The sequence below is a fragment of the Salvia miltiorrhiza genome, chromosome 7 (genome assembly GCF_028751815.1).
Source record: "Salvia miltiorrhiza cultivar Shanhuang (shh) chromosome 7, IMPLAD_Smil_shh, whole genome shotgun sequence".
Classification (NCBI taxonomy): Eukaryota; Viridiplantae; Streptophyta; class Magnoliopsida; order Lamiales; family Lamiaceae; genus Salvia; species Salvia miltiorrhiza.
This window is the reverse complement of record NC_080393.1, coordinates 30,209,298-30,226,952: the sequence shown is the minus strand read 5'-3', so window position 1 is coordinate 30,226,952 and position 17,655 is coordinate 30,209,298. Positions and strand designations below refer to the sequence as shown.

The 17,655-nt window shown below is 36.5% G+C and overlaps 1 protein-coding gene across 1 annotated transcript; it reads left to right on the top strand.

Moving 5' to 3' along the window:
* The first annotated feature begins 5,281 nt into the window (after positions 1–5,281).
* LOC130994067 (AAA-ATPase At2g46620-like) lies at positions 5,282–17,069 on the top strand. The gene is made up of 3 exons (XM_057919103.1): positions 5,282–5,632; positions 16,094–16,172; positions 16,897–17,069. The coding sequence occupies exons 1-3, from the start codon at positions 5,282–5,284 to the stop codon at positions 17,067–17,069; spliced, it is 603 nt and encodes a 200-aa protein (XP_057775086.1).
* Positions 17,070–17,655: the final 586 nt, after the last annotated feature.

The window sequence follows — 17,655 nt, the reverse complement described above, 5'->3', positions numbered from 1 at the left end:
CCAACTAGTCCACAGAAATACACGTACAAACACACGGACGGGGAAACCCTCTTCTCTTTCTCAAGATTTTCGCCACCACCTCCGAAGTCCGGCAAGCAAGCGCTGCCTCTTCTCAATCTCAACTTTTTTTCGTCCATGCTCTCCGACAACAAGCATACGCTGCAACATTCATACAACACAAACAGTCGTGCCTCCCTTTCGACAGATGCCCTACAGCCCATATCACCCTCTCTCCTCATCGCCTGAGTGCACAACAATACCATCCGCTTGCCATCGGCGCCTCCGATCGAAAATTCCCAAAATCGTATTCTCAAATTGAACCCCCAAATCATGAATCCCTAATTCTGATACTGTTCATCAAATTTCTTAAATGGTGACAACAAAAATTAGAAAACCCTCCATGAGTCGATTGACGGAGGCTAGGGATTTGGGGGTGTGTTTTTAAATTATTATTTTTAATTAATTTTTCTTAAAAATTAATAATTACACATACAATCAAATTTTTAAATAAATAATTATATTATTAAAACAATAAATTTGAACTCAAAATTATTTGAAATCACTTATTACACATGTAATTATGCATCCAAAAAATTAAAAATATACTTAAATAACTAAACATTAACTCCTTAAATCTTGTATCCAAAAGAAACGCCTTAACTTCGCTGGGACAAAGGGAGTGCCATATTTTGCAAATTAAGCATTAATTAATAAATACAAAAAATAAGAAAACATAAATCAATGTATGATATTTCTATAAAAAAAAGTATTTGTGATGAATGATAAATAATTTGATTATGGCGTATATATAATTTCCAATTATATACACTTGGGCTTGTTCATTTGAATTAATGTCTTGATCAATATTCACCATACGTGCAAACAGAAGAAGCAAGCATGATGGTACAATAAAAAAATCATATACTATAACGTATTGTTTCAAGAGTTAGTATAATGGCGTTATTATCATTCCTCAAAGCATGATGGATTCTCTCAGTACACAAGATCTTATTATGAAATTTAAACAAGTGTGAAAGATATTGATTTCGCTTTCAGCTAATACTCTCTTCGTCTCATAAATTGATCAATTTTTTTTTAACATGAAATTTAAAAAATTAGTATTTTAATTATGTTTGATATAAAATGAATAAATGATTAGATATTTTCTAATATATATTTATTCCATATAAAGAAATTGAAAATGACCCAAAAAAGAATATTGATCAATTTATTTGAGATTGATAGAGTATAAAGTAAAATGACATCTATGGTGATGGACATTGGAACAAATTAATGTCGCATGATATTCCTCTTCTGTGTATTCGAAATTTGGCGCAATACTTCATCTCGAACACCACTTGAAGATGGCACGATACAAATTTGCGAAACCTTTAAAAATTATTTTGATAAGAGTTTATATTTCTTCACGTGATCTTAAAATTGTATATGGATATTTTTTCCTTTTATTAACCAAAAGTTGGTAATTGGTATATCTCATTTTGTCGAATCTAGAAATCAATTGCTTACTTACTGCATCCACAATATCGTTTCCACTTTGTGGACTATGAGTTTTAAGAAAGTGGTTGATAGTAGTGAGTATTCTGGTGAATGGAGTTTGGATCTCACTATTGTTGTGAGTGGAGTATGTGGACCTTATTGCTATAAATATAAGTGGAAATGATATTGTGGATGGACAAAAATGACAAAAGTGGAAACGATATCGTAGATCGAGGGGGTATATCCAAGATCAATGTTCCCTTTTGTCCACAAAAAATATTTTATTTTCATTTTTAAACACTACCCCACAATACAATTTACTAATGTGGGACCCAAACTTCACTCATCCACCACACATTTTTAAACACTACCCCACAATAATATCTTTAATGTGGACTCAAACTCCACTCACAACATAATTTATTAATATGAGACTCAAACTCCACTCTTCCACCGCACATTTTTAAACACTACTCCATAATAACGCCTTTACCATGGGATCCAAACTTCACTCACACACACTCATCTAACTTTTTTTAAAATCTGCACCGAGAATAGTAGAGAACATTGATCATGGACGGAGGGAGTATATAACTATCTGCCCATAATATAGGAATAAAATGAAAATTAACTTTTAACTGCATCAAAATTCACAAACAAGATAATGAAATAAAGGGAAAAAAATATATTTATTTTAGAGTTAATGGTAACTTTTTACCCATTCTTAAAGACAAAAAATAAAAAATATTACTAAAATATACCTACTTTTGAGTAATTTGACATTCACACCCTTATTGAAAAATGATGAGAAATAAAATTGAAAAAGTACTTCATTTGTCCCTCATAAATATGCATTTGTTTAGAGTATTGATAATGAAGAAATGGACCCATATTAAAGGTATTGTTAATTAAATTATGGGTAAATAGTGTAAATTATAAGGGTAAAATTGTAAAAAATTATATGTAGGATAATGTCCAAAAATAGGGTGTGCATAAATTTGGAATACGTACCAAAAAGAAAAGATATGCAAGAATATGGGGACAAAGGGAGTAATAATTATCCTCCCAAGATTGAAAAAAAAATTATCCTCCCACGTACTTTCTCTTTTTGTTTTTCTTTCTCACTCTGCCCACCAACCGCTAACCCCCTCCCCTGATTATCCCTTTCTTTATCAGCTTTCTCGTCATTCATTGTCTCCGACAAGTCATGCACCGCTCAACGTACTGCAACGTCGATGCTCAACGCATAAATGCTTGATCTAGCTTCGAGTATGTAAGGACTAGAGACAGATCTATGAAGTGTTAGCGACGGTGGTGATGGATTTGTGGATTGGTGACCACGATGATGGATCGATTTGTGAATTGCGGTAGTCTATGGTAGTGATGGATGATTTGAGAAGCGGGGCGGTGGTCGTCAACCAACTGTAGTGGGTGGGAGATCTATTTTATTTTTTAATAAATTATAAATAATAATTTATTTTTAAATTTGTATAAGGATAAAATAGTAATTATAAGTAGAACTTATATCTTGTACAGATAAAATTTACTCCCTCCGTCCCATGAAGCAAGACCAAGATTTCTTTTTGGTCTGTTCCACGAAGTAAGACCAGTTTCTAAAAGTAGCAAAAAATTTACTCTATATTCACATTTTCATTTTTTCACCTACCACACTTAACACACAAAATACCAATTTCTTAATTCCTCTGTTGAAAAGAACATGATCTTACTTCATGGAACGGAGGGAGGATATGCTTTTATCTTCCAAAAAATGTATACATCATCTTGCCCATTTCTTTTATAGTTTTTGTAGTACAATATCCAAAGTGGACAAATGATTAGGACTTAGGAGCAAAAGGCCACTAGAGAAAAAGGCGAAGGCTCTCCCACATATATTACACTATATTAATCCCATCCTCAAATCAATACATCGATCTTAGCTTTTCCGCATTCTGGGATAGCAATTGTGTGCTAACCAATCAATCGTCTTCGTGGTCCTCTCTCTCTCTCTCTGGACCATTCACTGTGCATGTACTTGCTGAGTGTGTGTTTTACATAAATATAATGTACATACATATAGAGAGGACATTTTGCATATCGTGGGAGAATTGACTTCTCCATGATTTTCTGGAAAAAAATTGAGAATCTTTACTTTTAGTGACCTAAAAGCTGGTAATAACGTTTCTTTAGATCACATTAATTTGACATTTTTCCTTCTTGTATCAACATAGGGCAGACCGAAGACTTGTTTGTTCAGAAAGAATCTTACAAATGCAGTCACATGTGATATATGCACTCGGCCTAACCGCACTCGTAGTAAGACTCTTAATGACATGCAGTGCTACCAAAATAAATTAAAATTAAATTGCGCATATATAATTTATATAATTTTCCTTCTTTATTTGGTGTGTAATAACAAACCATTCAATTCAGAAGATTGGTGACAAATTACTCTCGAAAGTGTCGTTTTCAAATTGATGGAGGAAATATTAGCGAAAGCACCATCCTATCAAATGGGACAAGTTTTACATATTTTAATTAAGGGTTAATTGCCCATAAAATACTTAACTTTCATTCAATTCTTATTTTGCATACAAACTTTGGACTATGGTCAGATAATTAGTAAACTTTTGATTTTATCTCATTTTGCTACTAGTACAAATTCCGGCCAAATTTCAGGCTAATATGGTGTGCCAATATTTGACGTGGCGTATTTATTCTTGTGTGGTAATTAGTTGGTAAAATAATATTTTTTATTTAATTTCTTATCAATAAAAAAAAGCACACAAAGCAAATAACCCAAATTGTCAATAATTTAATATATCAAATCAAAAGATTAGTAATTATCACGCCATAGTTTAAAGTTTGTGTGCAAAAGCAAAATTGGATGAAAGTTCAGTATTTTATGGGCAATTAACCCTTTAATTAATCGGAATTTATACACCATCCTAAAGTTTGCATCTCAGCGAATAAAATGGACGTTATATATGTTCTTCCTAATTAAATCAAGGATTAAATAGCACATACATCCCTAACGTTTATAGCAAAAAGTAAATAGGCTCTCAACGTTAATAAATTGGGACAAATAAGTCCCTCTGTCTAACGGTTGTGAAAGTAAGGGATCTATTTTCCCAATTTATGAACATTGGAGACTTAATTATTTGGTTATTAATGCATACGTTATGAGTGTTTATGCTTATTAAAATAAATAAATTATATATATATTTATAAGGGTTAAGGTGCAGATTGCCCCCTGAACTACACCCCCCTAGAGCGTTTATCCCCCCATACTCGACTAAGGTACGTTGACCTTCCTGAACTCCCGAAACAAGGGTGCAGATTGCCCCCTGCGTTCAACGATTGTTAAACGCCGTTAAACTTAATTTTTTTTTTGCGGTTCTCTCTCTCTCTTTCACCGGCTCAGATCGTCGTTGCTCCTCAAGGCGGAGAACAGATCTAGTCGCCGGGATTAGGGGGAGCTGCCGGAGAAGGGGGCGACGGGGATGCCAGTTAACTGCTAAGGCGGTGGAAGCTAAAGGACGTGCGATTGTTCGTCAACATAGACGACGAAACAGAGAGAAACGGACGGTGGAGATCGACTTCGTTCACGCATCCGGCGACGATGGAGATGATGGTGATGGATGCAGATCTGAAAACGAAAATCAAATCGGTTTTAGAGAATTTTTTGAAATCCAGGCAGTATTACCACCGATTAGGCCACGTTTAGAAGCGAAGCTACCTGCTGTACGGGTCAGCGGGGACCGACAAATCCACGTTCATAGCTGCGATGGCGAAGTTTATGAGCTACGACGTCTACGAGATTAATCTGCACAATGTGAGAAACGACGCCGATTTGAAGTACCTTCTCCTCCAAACGACGAAGAATTCGTTGCTCGTGATCGAGGATCTCGACCGTCATTTAGAGGATAAATCGATGGAACTAAGCTTATCCGGAGTCCTCAACTTCATGGATGAAATATTCTTCTGCTGCGGCGAGGAGAGAGTCATGGTCTTCACCATGAACAACAAGGAAAACGTCTGCGCGTCGATCCTACGCCCCGGGAGAATCGACGTCCACATCAACTTCCCCATTTACGATTTCACCGCGTTCAAAAATTGGAGCCGCCAGAATCTAGCTGTATTTGCAAAGAAACCCTGCACATTTGGTTGGGGTGGGGCCCACCGCAAAAATAATAATAAAAAAAATTAAGTTTAACAGCCGTTAAACGCGGGGGGCAATCCGCACCCTTGTTTCGGGAGTTCAGGGAAGTCAACGCGCCTTGACCGAGTATTGGGGGATAAACGCTCTAAGGGGTGTAGTTCAGGGGGCAATCTGCACCTTAACCCTAATTATAATTGCATAAAGAAATTTATTATTTGTATTTGTATCAATCTAAATAAAATGTTGAAATTAAATATGTCTAAAATATAGAGAGAGATTAGAAAGAGAATTTAGATAAATAAAATAAAATAAAATAAAAATATAGGGGTGTCATGTAGGATAGATGATTGAATTATATTTCATATTATCTCTAATATGTCTATATAGGTCCGGTGATGACCACTAAAAGATTAATGTGATTCAATATTTTCAAAAATATATGAATTAAAATTCACAAAATGAGAATTTTAAGAGTTGAATTTTAAGAGAGGATATTGGAGATGCCACATAGCACCCTAAATAATAGAGAGAGCTCGAATCACTTATCGTATTATATATTTGATATGGCAATATAGTAACTTATACATAAATTATCTTGAATAAATGCACAAATTACGTTTAATGCAACAATTTATCCATAAAATTATAAAAAAAAAATATGTAATTTAGAATTAAGAAGACATCAATTAAGAATTTTAAAAAAGAAAGATCGAAATATAATATGGAAAAAAGGTATAAATTAAGAATTTAGAAAAAGAAAAGATAATAGTTAAGAAGCAAAAACACCCCTAACGTTTACATTGAAAACCTATAGGTCCCTAACGTTTATAAATTGGGACAAATAAGTCCCTCTGTCTAACGACTGTGAATACTAGGGACCTATTTGTCTCAATTTGTGAACCTTAGAGACCTATTTATCTCATTTGTGAATGTTAGAGACTTATTTACCCGAATTTGTAAATATTAGGGACTTAGTTGCACAAACATAATGTTAGGGATCGATTTGATTTTCAATGCACACGTTAGGGGTGTATTTAATACTCCCTCTGTCCACGAAATGAATACCTATATTTTCTTTTTCGTCCATCCACAAAATGAGTACCCATTTCCATTTTTGAGAAGTGTACCCCACAAAACTCTTTAATTAATACACTAAAAAAGGTGGAACCCTTATTCTATTCACACTACACTAAATATATTTCTTATACCATCCACAAGTGGGTACTCATTTCGTGGACGGAGGGAGTACTTAAATAGTCTATTAACTTGTATTCATCCAACGTACCAACCTAATTTTAGGTTGGCATGTGAAATATAAACATGATGATTTATTATTAAATGAGAATTTATTAAAAGAAAAAATGAAAATCTAAACCCTTGAAAGCACAGAGAAGCAGACTAAGGGTCGAGCCTCATTAAAACCTCAACTTGAGGAAAAAGAGTACTCGTCTATAGAAACGAAGAAGAAACTGTGCGGGAGCGGAGTGAGGCCACCTCAGAGACTCCGGCCTAACCATCATCCCTAGGTAGTCTCGGCTCCCCAACGCAGAAAAGAGCAAAACCAAGAACAAAAAAATAAAAGAAAAGAGCACTATAAGCCAACAAGACAAGCAACACGAAGGCTCCACCAATCGTGTGCAACCCCAGCTGAGACCCCAAACCAGCAAGTCCCATGCAAACCCACAGTGAAGGCGAAAACCGCCAAGATGGGACCTCAAAACAAAAAACCAAACAACAACACAGCTAACATACCTCATCCTCGAACAACTCTCGCAGCTAACCGAAGACCAGCGCTTTGAAAAGAGCAAGACACGGCGTATCAATGATCAAAACTCGCTGGTCCCAAGAACTCGACGCCAACGACTATATTTCTTCGCCGTATTTTCTCTCTCATCTTCTTTCTTTAGGAAATTTCTTTCTCTTTTTTTATTTAAATTGATTTTTCCCAAAAATAGTCGAACTTGATTCGTAAAAAAAATTCAATATCTATATAATATATAATAACGCTTACAGATTGCTGAAAATAGTAACTTCATTTTTCTATTTTTTTCATCTTTCCGTTTTTAGATATTAATTATAGTAAATAGTTATAGTAACTTCGTTTTTATGTTTACAAATTTCTAAAAATAATACATTTAGTTTTCCCAATTTCCACTATTCATTTGTTGAAAATTAAATATGTAAATGCTACAACTTATTCTTTGGTATTTTTACATTCAGTAGTAATTAATAACATAAATTAGAATAACACAAATTACTACTTCAAATTAATTTTAACAATGTATACGCATGTCAGTTCCAATATAATTTTTAAGAGAAGTTATTTATGTTATATAGGTTGTATACATAATACATGTATAAATTATATAGTTCATATCATATCATTATATAATACGGTTTGGGATTCTTGGTCTCTCCTTAATCCTAGGTCCTACGTAGCTTCATGAGGGAACTTTATTTCAAATCTCTGTAATTCTAGAGCTTATAGCTTAATACTATACATCTTATGTGGCAAAATAATTCCACATGTAATATTTATTTATATTATTCTCATACTCACTTTAAAGCATAAAATTTCTTGAAAATAAAATATTGAAAACTAACAGTTGCTTAACAAAATCAAGTTCTATCGTCTCACTCCAAACTATGAAAGAGATTCGCCACCGTCACCGGCATCTCACCTTTTCCACCAGGCAATCCCAAGTCGGCGGTGCCACGCTTATTTATCTCTCCCAAATTCAATTTCCTTTTCCCCGTCTCCACCAGACTCCATCGTTCCCCCGCCATGATTTGCCACAGTTCGACTCCAAGTCAGCGATGTCGTCCTTCACTTTCGTCATTTCTCTGAGTATCTGACTCTCTCCTCCCGCAGCAGCCCCATAGCTAGTATAGCAAGTAGCGCGCCGCCGCATCTCTGCTCCGTCAACCACCATTCTCTGACCCGACTGCCTCGGCACTACCTTTCCACATTGGCTCTCTCCTTTCTCCCACCGCGATTCTTCTTCCACGACCATGATAAGCGATCTGCCCCCTCCATCTTCCCTTGACGTCGTGATTCTTCTTACACAACAATGGTAAGTATTAAATTAGTTTTCTGATTTAATGTGTTTGACTATTGTGAATATAGAATGATTGTGGTGAACTTTAGAAATAACAAATTTTGGAAAAAACTTTAATAATGGAAACTTATAACCTAGATTGTTAGCTATAAATTCCTTAGTTAAAATGATTTAGGTCGCACCGTGTTTTTACAGCCAACGCAAGGTATCTTTTTTCTTATTTTGTTGCGATTTTTTCTTCTTTGATCATTGTTTTTTGATGCGTATCTATGCATTTAGTATCCTACTTCAGTTTGTGTTTATTTCTCTTTTGGTGGGATTGTTGTATTGGCTCGATCATGTTTTAAGTCGGTCTATAATGTACTCCCTCCGTCCCATTAAAGTTGGCCACATTTCCTTTTTGGGCGTCCCACTAAAGTTGGCTACTTTCCTTTTTGGGTAAAAATTACACCAAATTAAACTCTATAATTAATCAACTAATCTACACCTATTAACCTAACCTATCCTCACTCATATTTCTCTCTCTCACACCGCACATCCCTCTCGCCTCTCTCTTATTCTCCGGCGAATGCAACCCCATGGCCGCCGCCGCCTCTCCCTCTCTGTTCTTCTCCGGCGGACGCAACCCCCATGGCCGCCGCCGCCTCTCCCTCTCTCCCCCTTTGTTCTTCTCCGGCGTAAGCAACCCCCATGGCCGCCGCCGCCTCTCCCCCTCTGTTCTTCTCCGGCTTTCTCTCCGTCGGACGCTTCTCTCCTCTCTCTCGTCTGAATCTATCGTCGTCTCCGGTGAGCAAGGGTTCCGATTCGCGCGATTCAGGGGTAGTTCGCCCAGATCTGAGGTGGCGTGACCCCATGGCCGTCGTGTCTCTGTCTGCGCCGCGACCCCATGGTCGTCTTCCCTCTGTCTGCACCGAGAATCCATGGCCGCCGCCTCTCTGATCTGCGCCGCCTCTCAGCTCAGGCAAAATCGTTGGAAGAGGGGTTAGGAGCAAGGGCTGGAGCCGGAAGGGAGTAGGCGGCGGTTCAGAAAGGAGTACGCGGCGGCGGCGGCGTCTGGTTTTGGGGCGAGAATGATTTGGTTTTGATTGGGGTCTGATTTGGTTTTGAGGAAATTGGGGTCTGATTTGGTTTTGGTGCCGTCTGATTTGGGTTGATTGTCGTTGTCTGATTTGGGGTGATTGTCGTCGTCTGATTTGGGGTGATTGTCGTCGGCGGCGGCGTCGCCGTCGGCCGGAAATTTAATCTGGGGTGATTAAAGAACGTCGCCGTCGCATAGCCAGAAAATTTGTTACTTTAATTTTATTGGACCACTTAATCTCCACTAACTATCTCTTTCTTAATTTCCGTGCCGAAAAGAATGTAGACGACTTTAATGGGACGGAGGGAGTATTTGATATATTTCCTTATCGATGGGATGCCGTATCGATTTGAGCGTGTGTCGCTTCGTGCACTCGTGTATCTTAAATTAAAGATCGTGATAAAATCTTTATTTTGTTATGAAAATAAAAAAATATTTAAAATGAATAATCATTGCACGACTCTTTCTTGAACTCGTCATATAAATTCGCTCCCGAGTTCAACACAACCACTACCGAAATTTTGCACGATCAAAATCTCTTAACTCTCAAAACACTTTGCAGTGCATTTCTTAGAAGGGAAAACTACAAATCCAAAAAATCTCTTAGTTTACTCTGGGAGAACTAAACGGTTGACTTACAACCATTAAAAAAGAAATCTTACGGTTAATTAGATTCTCCTGTTTAATGAGGATTTTAGACATAGGAGCAGCTTAATTACTCTAAACCACATTAAAACTATTGTATGCTTTACTTTTAGCACCTTTCAACTATTATACTCTCTTTGTCCTAAAAAAGTTTGCCCCAGTTTTGTTTTTGAAGTGTGTCCAAAAAGTTTACTCCAATCTACTTACTTTCTACTTTTGTACTTGACTCTACTATCAACTTTACACTTACAACCCATTAAACACTATTTTGTACATGACCCCACCATCAAATAACTTCTTACCGACTTTTATTAAAACCTATGTCATTCCCCTTGGGACAAACTTTTGAGGGACGAATGGAGTATTAAATCATCATTTAGTACACATTACCACTACATCATATCAGCATATCTCATTAACGAGCCCCTATTTTGAGCTCAGTTTTATGTTGTATCTCAAGTTTTTTTTTTGTTTATGTTTCGGAGGACACTATTGAAGCAAGGCATGATCGAGGTGGAAATGGGCACGGTGGAGCACTATTCTGGAGAATGGGAATGTGCTGAGAGATGGTCAGACACTCACTGAGTGGATTAGTGTAAATGAAGATACAATCATATGCTAATTGCTGGAGCAGACGTTATGGCTAGATCATAGAGTACTGCTCAGAACAGGGACTTCATTGGACCATACGCAAGATGGGACAAAACTTCCCATTGATTGAGCGTCAGCCTAACTAGTATTCAGAGTTAGAATTCCATCCATGACAATCATACATAAGGTAAAGCCAAGACGACTTAGAAGAAACAGAAGAAGATGAGCATGAAAGAGATGAGAAGTGATTGGCATCACGACCAAGAAGATGACGTGGCAGAAGCGAGCGAAATTAGGAGGAGAATAAGGAGTAATATCGATCTCCCCTAAAAACCAGGAAAAATTGTGTCAAATTTCTCCCGATGAGCATGGACCGAGGGAAAGTTGAACCGGAGAAGAAGTCCTCGCGCTAAAAGGAGATTCAAGTGCATTGAACCTGGACAATTGGAATCTAAGAAGGATCTCTCGGCCCATCCACTTGTTGGCCTTCAGCCCACGCCTAGAAATTCCTCTGTAAATACCTTTTTCCCATGTTCATTTAGTGTGCATGAAATTCGAGAACCATATGTTTGTGCCACCAAAAAAAATTAATTTATGTTTTTACTGTTAACTCTTGGTTTATGTAAGATGATCGAAGTTTTAGTTTGTTAACGCTTTTGTTCGGCAATGTTGGAGTTTGCCCAATTTTGTTTAGTAGTAAGTTTAATTTCCTGTTATTTATGTTTTATTTATTACGTCTATTATTTACTTTATGTCCGACTAAGTTAATAAGCAGGGGTTGGGCAAGGTGCAACGTATATGAACTTATAAATCGTGAGGTTGTTTTGTACTTAATAAAAAACATGTGTGTTCTTGAACTACCGAGCTTAATTCTAATGATTGAATTTTACTTGATTAGTTAACAGGCTATTAATTAATTGAGTAGAAATATATCACTTATAACTCGAGGTTATAGGGTGCGTAGAATCATTATACGCCCTGAGGATGTCGAGGGTACGGAAGGTTGAAGTAGGCTACGGTTTGCCTTTGTCAATATCATGTCTATATAGGGCTCAATGCTTCTTAGTTTAATTGCATATATGGAGATGTCCACGTCTATGGAAGTGCACGTGACAAGTGAGTATATTGTCACATGTCATTGATAGTTTATACTAATAGACAAACGTAGTAATGAATATCTTCACCAAGGAATGATAGAGTAAGTATCCGTGGATTCAACCACATGCCCAAGTTGTCTTTTATTATTGATTTTAGTTTGTTTAGTGTTTTTCGTTCCTCTTCGTTTTTAGTAGGCTTAGATTTGTCCCTTGAGCCCAAGATTTGGATTCGATGACATGATGTATTCATGCGTTTCATATTCCACCCATAGTTCGCTCCCAGAATTATAGTCATCCCTACCCCCTACGTCAATTCCGCGAGCCTCTTATCCATTCTCATTTAATCACGGCGAGGGACAAATCCAAAAAGAAAAACTCATATTGGGTTTAGGAATAATCATGCTCGTATTGATTACTTCCACCACATCAAGGTGACACTCTACCGCTGAGTTATGTCCCTTCCATGCCCTCATCTAGAAATAGAACTGACAAATACCTAAGTCAAAAGGTCGAGAGACTTAACGCCACTATTCTTGAACAATTTAGAGCTCAGTCTTCTTTTTGCACTATTACGAATATGCAAATAATGGTCTAAATCGAATTAAATTGTCAATTGCCCCTATCAGATATTTGAATTGATTAGCGATTCCGAATGAACTGGAATTACATCCCCTTTCCATTCAAGAGTTCATATATGTTTTCACGCCCCTTTGAGACCCCAAAAAGTGGACAAATTCCTTATCTTAAGTCTTAAGAACACATACAAGATTCATCACTACAAAAAGGATGGTAACCCCACCATTAACTACATTTATGAATGTCATAGTAATAGAAATACATGTCCTACCGAGACAGAATTTTATAATTTGCTTGCCTTTTGCCTAGCAGGCAAAGATTTACCTACAAGGAAATGATGATTCATTCGGATCGACATGAGAATCCAACTGCATTGCATTGTCATAATCCATGTTGTATATTTTACATTTGAAAGAGGTTGACTTCCTTGCTTTTCTTGTGTATACGTCTAACCTTTTTTCTCCTAGGCCTACAAGGATAAAATGTAGAACTGGTGCTAACAGATCATCACAGAAGAAAGGACTTACCAAGCTAAGATCATTAATTAATCTAAATCACTAACTAGTACTAATCGAATACTAATCTAAAATAATATAATATAAAATACTAATATAATAGAAAAGAATTGTCCTTCCTTTATACTTTCCCTGGTTTCGTTGCAATCGCGGGCTTTACGCAATCGATTAGATTAGATAGATATCCCTTCAACACAATATAGGTCATCGAAAGGATCTCGGAGACCCACCAAAGTATGAAATCCATGATCTTTCATAAAACGGATTCATATTCGGAGAGTGCATAACTGCATGGATAAGCTTACACTAACCTGTCAATTTGGGAACCATCGAATTCGATATTTTATTGTCCTTATTAGGTATCAGGAAGTAATTGGAATGCAATAAGATCGATTCATATAGAAGAAAAGGTTCTCTCTTGATTCTGTACATATGGGATGGGGATAGAGAAAAATAAAAAATCAAAGATTTCACGTAGTTCTTTTGATCGAAAAATCAATCAGATTTATTTCGTACCCTTCATTCAATTGTTAAATTCTACATAATCAAACGTACGGAACTTAAGGAATGATAAATGATATATAAAAAAAGAAAAAGAAATTAATATTAAATAAAAAATGAAGTAGAAGAACCTAGATTCCAAATGAACAAATTGAAAATTAAAATTTTTTTAGTCTCGAAGAATAAGGGGCAAGAGGATTGATCAAGAAATATATCTTGTTCTTATTATGGGATAGTGATTGGATCCGCATATGTTTGGTTTGGTAAAGAGAATAATCTTTTCATTTGAGAATAATAAAAAAATGAAAAATGTTCAATTGAAACATGAAAACATGATTAAATTAGCCCTAGTTACTCTTCAGGACAAAGTGGAAGAAGGGAAAGGATTCTCGAGCGCGGAAAATGATCCAGTAAATTCAAAGGAATTGAATGAGGACCTATGTGAGGTGAAAATCTCATGTACGGTTCAATAGAATGGCAGTAAGGGTGACTTGCATGTCAACTTTTCTACTATTACCCCCAAAAAACCAAACTATGTCTTACATAATGTTGCCAGAGTACGATTAACCTTTGGATTTGAAATCACTGCGTATATTCCTTGTACTGACTATAATTCACAATAACATTCTCCAGTCTTAGTAACAGAGGGAAGGGTTAAGGATGTACCCGGTGTAAGATATCACATTGTTCGAGAAACCCTAGATGTTGTCGAAGTAAATGATCGTTAACAAGGTGTTCTAGTGCTTTGTAGATTCTTATCCAAGATGTGTATCATTTGATGATGCCTAGAAACATGTGAAGTGTATGGCTAACCCAATATTGAAAGTTTCGTAAGGGTATTAAAATAGGCTACCACGAGACAAAAGATCTTCTTTCTAAAGAGATTCGATTCAAACTCTTATATGTCCAAGGTTCAATATTAAAATAATATTGATATTTATTTAAGTTAATCATGTGAAATGAGTGTAACGAATAAGTCAATAAAAATTTACAAATAAGTTGCTTGTAATGCACGAATAGCCATTCAAACCTAGACTTGAATGCTAGAGGGGGCGAAAATTTCATCATATTAAATAAAGTACGGTTATTCGTGCATTACAAACAACTTATTTGTAGATTTATATTGACTTATTGCTATTCTCATTTATCATGAAAATAGTAATTCTCATTATAATCCAACCACACACACACACACACACATATATATATATATATATATATATATATATATATATATATATATATAAGGTTAGGTTCCATGGAGAATTATATTTTTCGAGAGAATGGAGAATAACAAATAGATCAATAAAATTCTACGAACAATCCAACATAACTAATGAACAGACATATATTCACTAAATATGGTGAAAATCTCGCTTCATCCAAGATTCGAACCCAAACTAAAATGTTTTTTTCATACGATACATTGATTTGTTCATAGAAATTATTTTTTGATGAAAATACAAAATATATAAATAACGAAAAAATGTGTAGCATACACAAAAAATCTCGGGCATACCCAAGGGGAAGACAATTGCCACAAAAACACAAAACCTCAAGTGAGGCCAAGTGGGGCAGGGGGTGGGGTAGTTGAACCTTAAAAAGGCTCATTTTCCAAATATGAAAAAAAAAAAAAAAACTATTCTATTCTATTACCATTGTAACAAACAGGAAATAGTTTGTTTTCAGAATATAAAAACTTAAATTTCCTTATTAAGCATTCCTAAAGAAGTTTAGGATGCTGGGGTGTGGAAAGATAAGTAAAGGTAAGAATTCCAAATAAATTTTCGCATTTTGCAAGCAGTTTGTTTCTCTTTGTTATTTATGATTTCAGCATTTTTTTTTGTTGTGGTTACGTGAGTTGTGACAGAACCGACAGTAATGAGGGGATGCCAAGCAGGGATTTGTTGATGGCTTGCTCCCCAAAACGCACCCACACACACTTATTAATTATTTGACAATGTGGTACAAGCCATGGCCGTGTGGAACATTAGATTAATCCACACCCCAAACAACACGGAGTCATACAAAAAATGAGGACCCTGGCGAAGGCCGCGGCTTACTTTTCATTTGGCTACCTGCGACCTAGTGTATGCTTGAGCAGCTAGGCATGAACCCAGGGAACAGCAACACAAAAATTCATCAGATAGCAGGGCTTTGGCATTAAGAGAAACAGCAGCAGCCGAAGGGTTTAACTGCCAACTCCAAGGGCTGGTCCGAGGAAGTAGAGACCATGAGAATGCAATCTCTAGGGAAGTTCCTACCTGCCCATAGTAGGAGCACAATGCAGAGTTATCACTAGAACCGAAGTGTAAGAAAGTAGGGAGAGAAAAAGGAAGTTCAACACCTGAGCAAACCTTTTCTTGATCTTGCAGCTCCAAGGACATTCGGTTGTGATGATAGCAGATTATCAGAGGACTTGGGGCATGAGTGCTCAATTCATTCCAGTCAAAGGTGCTCGTCTTTATGTAGTATTACTTTCAAGATGAGCTCTAACATCTTCAGGTGGGTAGATCTCATTGAGGCAGCGATAAATGTCACTCTTGATATCTAACTCAACCTAAACACTACACTAGATTGACTTGCAATAGGACGAGATCTATTGTAACGTGTAAGCTAACCCAAGTCGTCTCTCAAGGAAGATTTAACAGGGCTTCTAATTGTATCACAACGAAAGCAGTAAAGGTTGTCGTTTGAAAACTGTAAAATTAAACTAACACTTGTAAATTAAACTTAACGTGAAATTAAACTCGGAATTAACTAGGCAAAACACAAATACTTAAGCATAAATAAATTACTAACCCTAGGCAGAATTAAACGGTAAAGTAAAGGCTACTCGAATTTAAACGCTATTACGCTAAGAATTTAAACAACTGTAATTAAAAGCTTCTAATCTAAACTGACATAAACGAAATTGCATAATTGAAAGCAAAACATAATTCAAGTAGAAGCAAAGAATTAACGTAAATACGAAATATCAAAATCGTCGCGAGAAGCGAATCACTGTCACTTGATTACAACTCGAAACAGTAAACTAAAACAAACTGAATTGAACGCTAACTTAGAACAAAAACTCGAAAATTTTAATAACTATGAAGATTATCTAAGGTAGAAGATTATCTTGGTCCGAAGGCTAAAAGTTATCTTTTTCATGATGAACATTAACCCCTTTATATAGACTACCTTTCATCAACCCTAAAGACCATCAAGAACGGCCCAGCCAAACTGGGCCTAAGAGATAGAATCGTGACAGCAAAGGAAAGTTCAGGCTGGAAAGAGTGCTCAGCAAGTAACAGCAGCGCTGGCGAGTGTTTGCCAGCTCTGAAGCAGTGCTGGCAGCTTTGCGCGTGATTGCCAGCGCTGGCGACTGTGCGCGCAACTGTCAGCTCTGGAATATTCAGCTCTGTAGAATTGTAGTATACTCTGGAGATATAGTCTGCTCTGGAGTTCAGCAGGTCTGGCAAGTTTTTAGTCAGCTTTGGTGAGTTTTGGTCAGCTCTGTAACTTAGCTCTATCGACTCAGGAGTTCGGCTCTGTCGAGTTTGGTCAGTTCTGGAACTCAGCTCTGTCGACTCTGAAATTCACCTCTGGCTGCCTCGACCGCTCTGGGGAGCCTTGTCAGGGCTGGCGAGTGATTATCAGCACTGCTAGCACCAATTTGAGCCCAAATAAGCGATTTCTGATCCAAAATCTGCAAACTATGATTCTTTCTCCTATTTTATCAAAATCTCCTGCAACACATCAAACAGACTCATAAATGCACCAAATTCCAGAATATTTAACTCAAATTTAGCACAATCAAACCCCAAATTAAGAACAATTAGGCATAAATCAATATCCTTTACCACTTTAAAAATGTCGAAGGGTTCGTTTTTAAAAATTAATTTGTTACGGGAAAACCATAACTGATAAACAGTAATAGCAAGAGCTAGCTGTT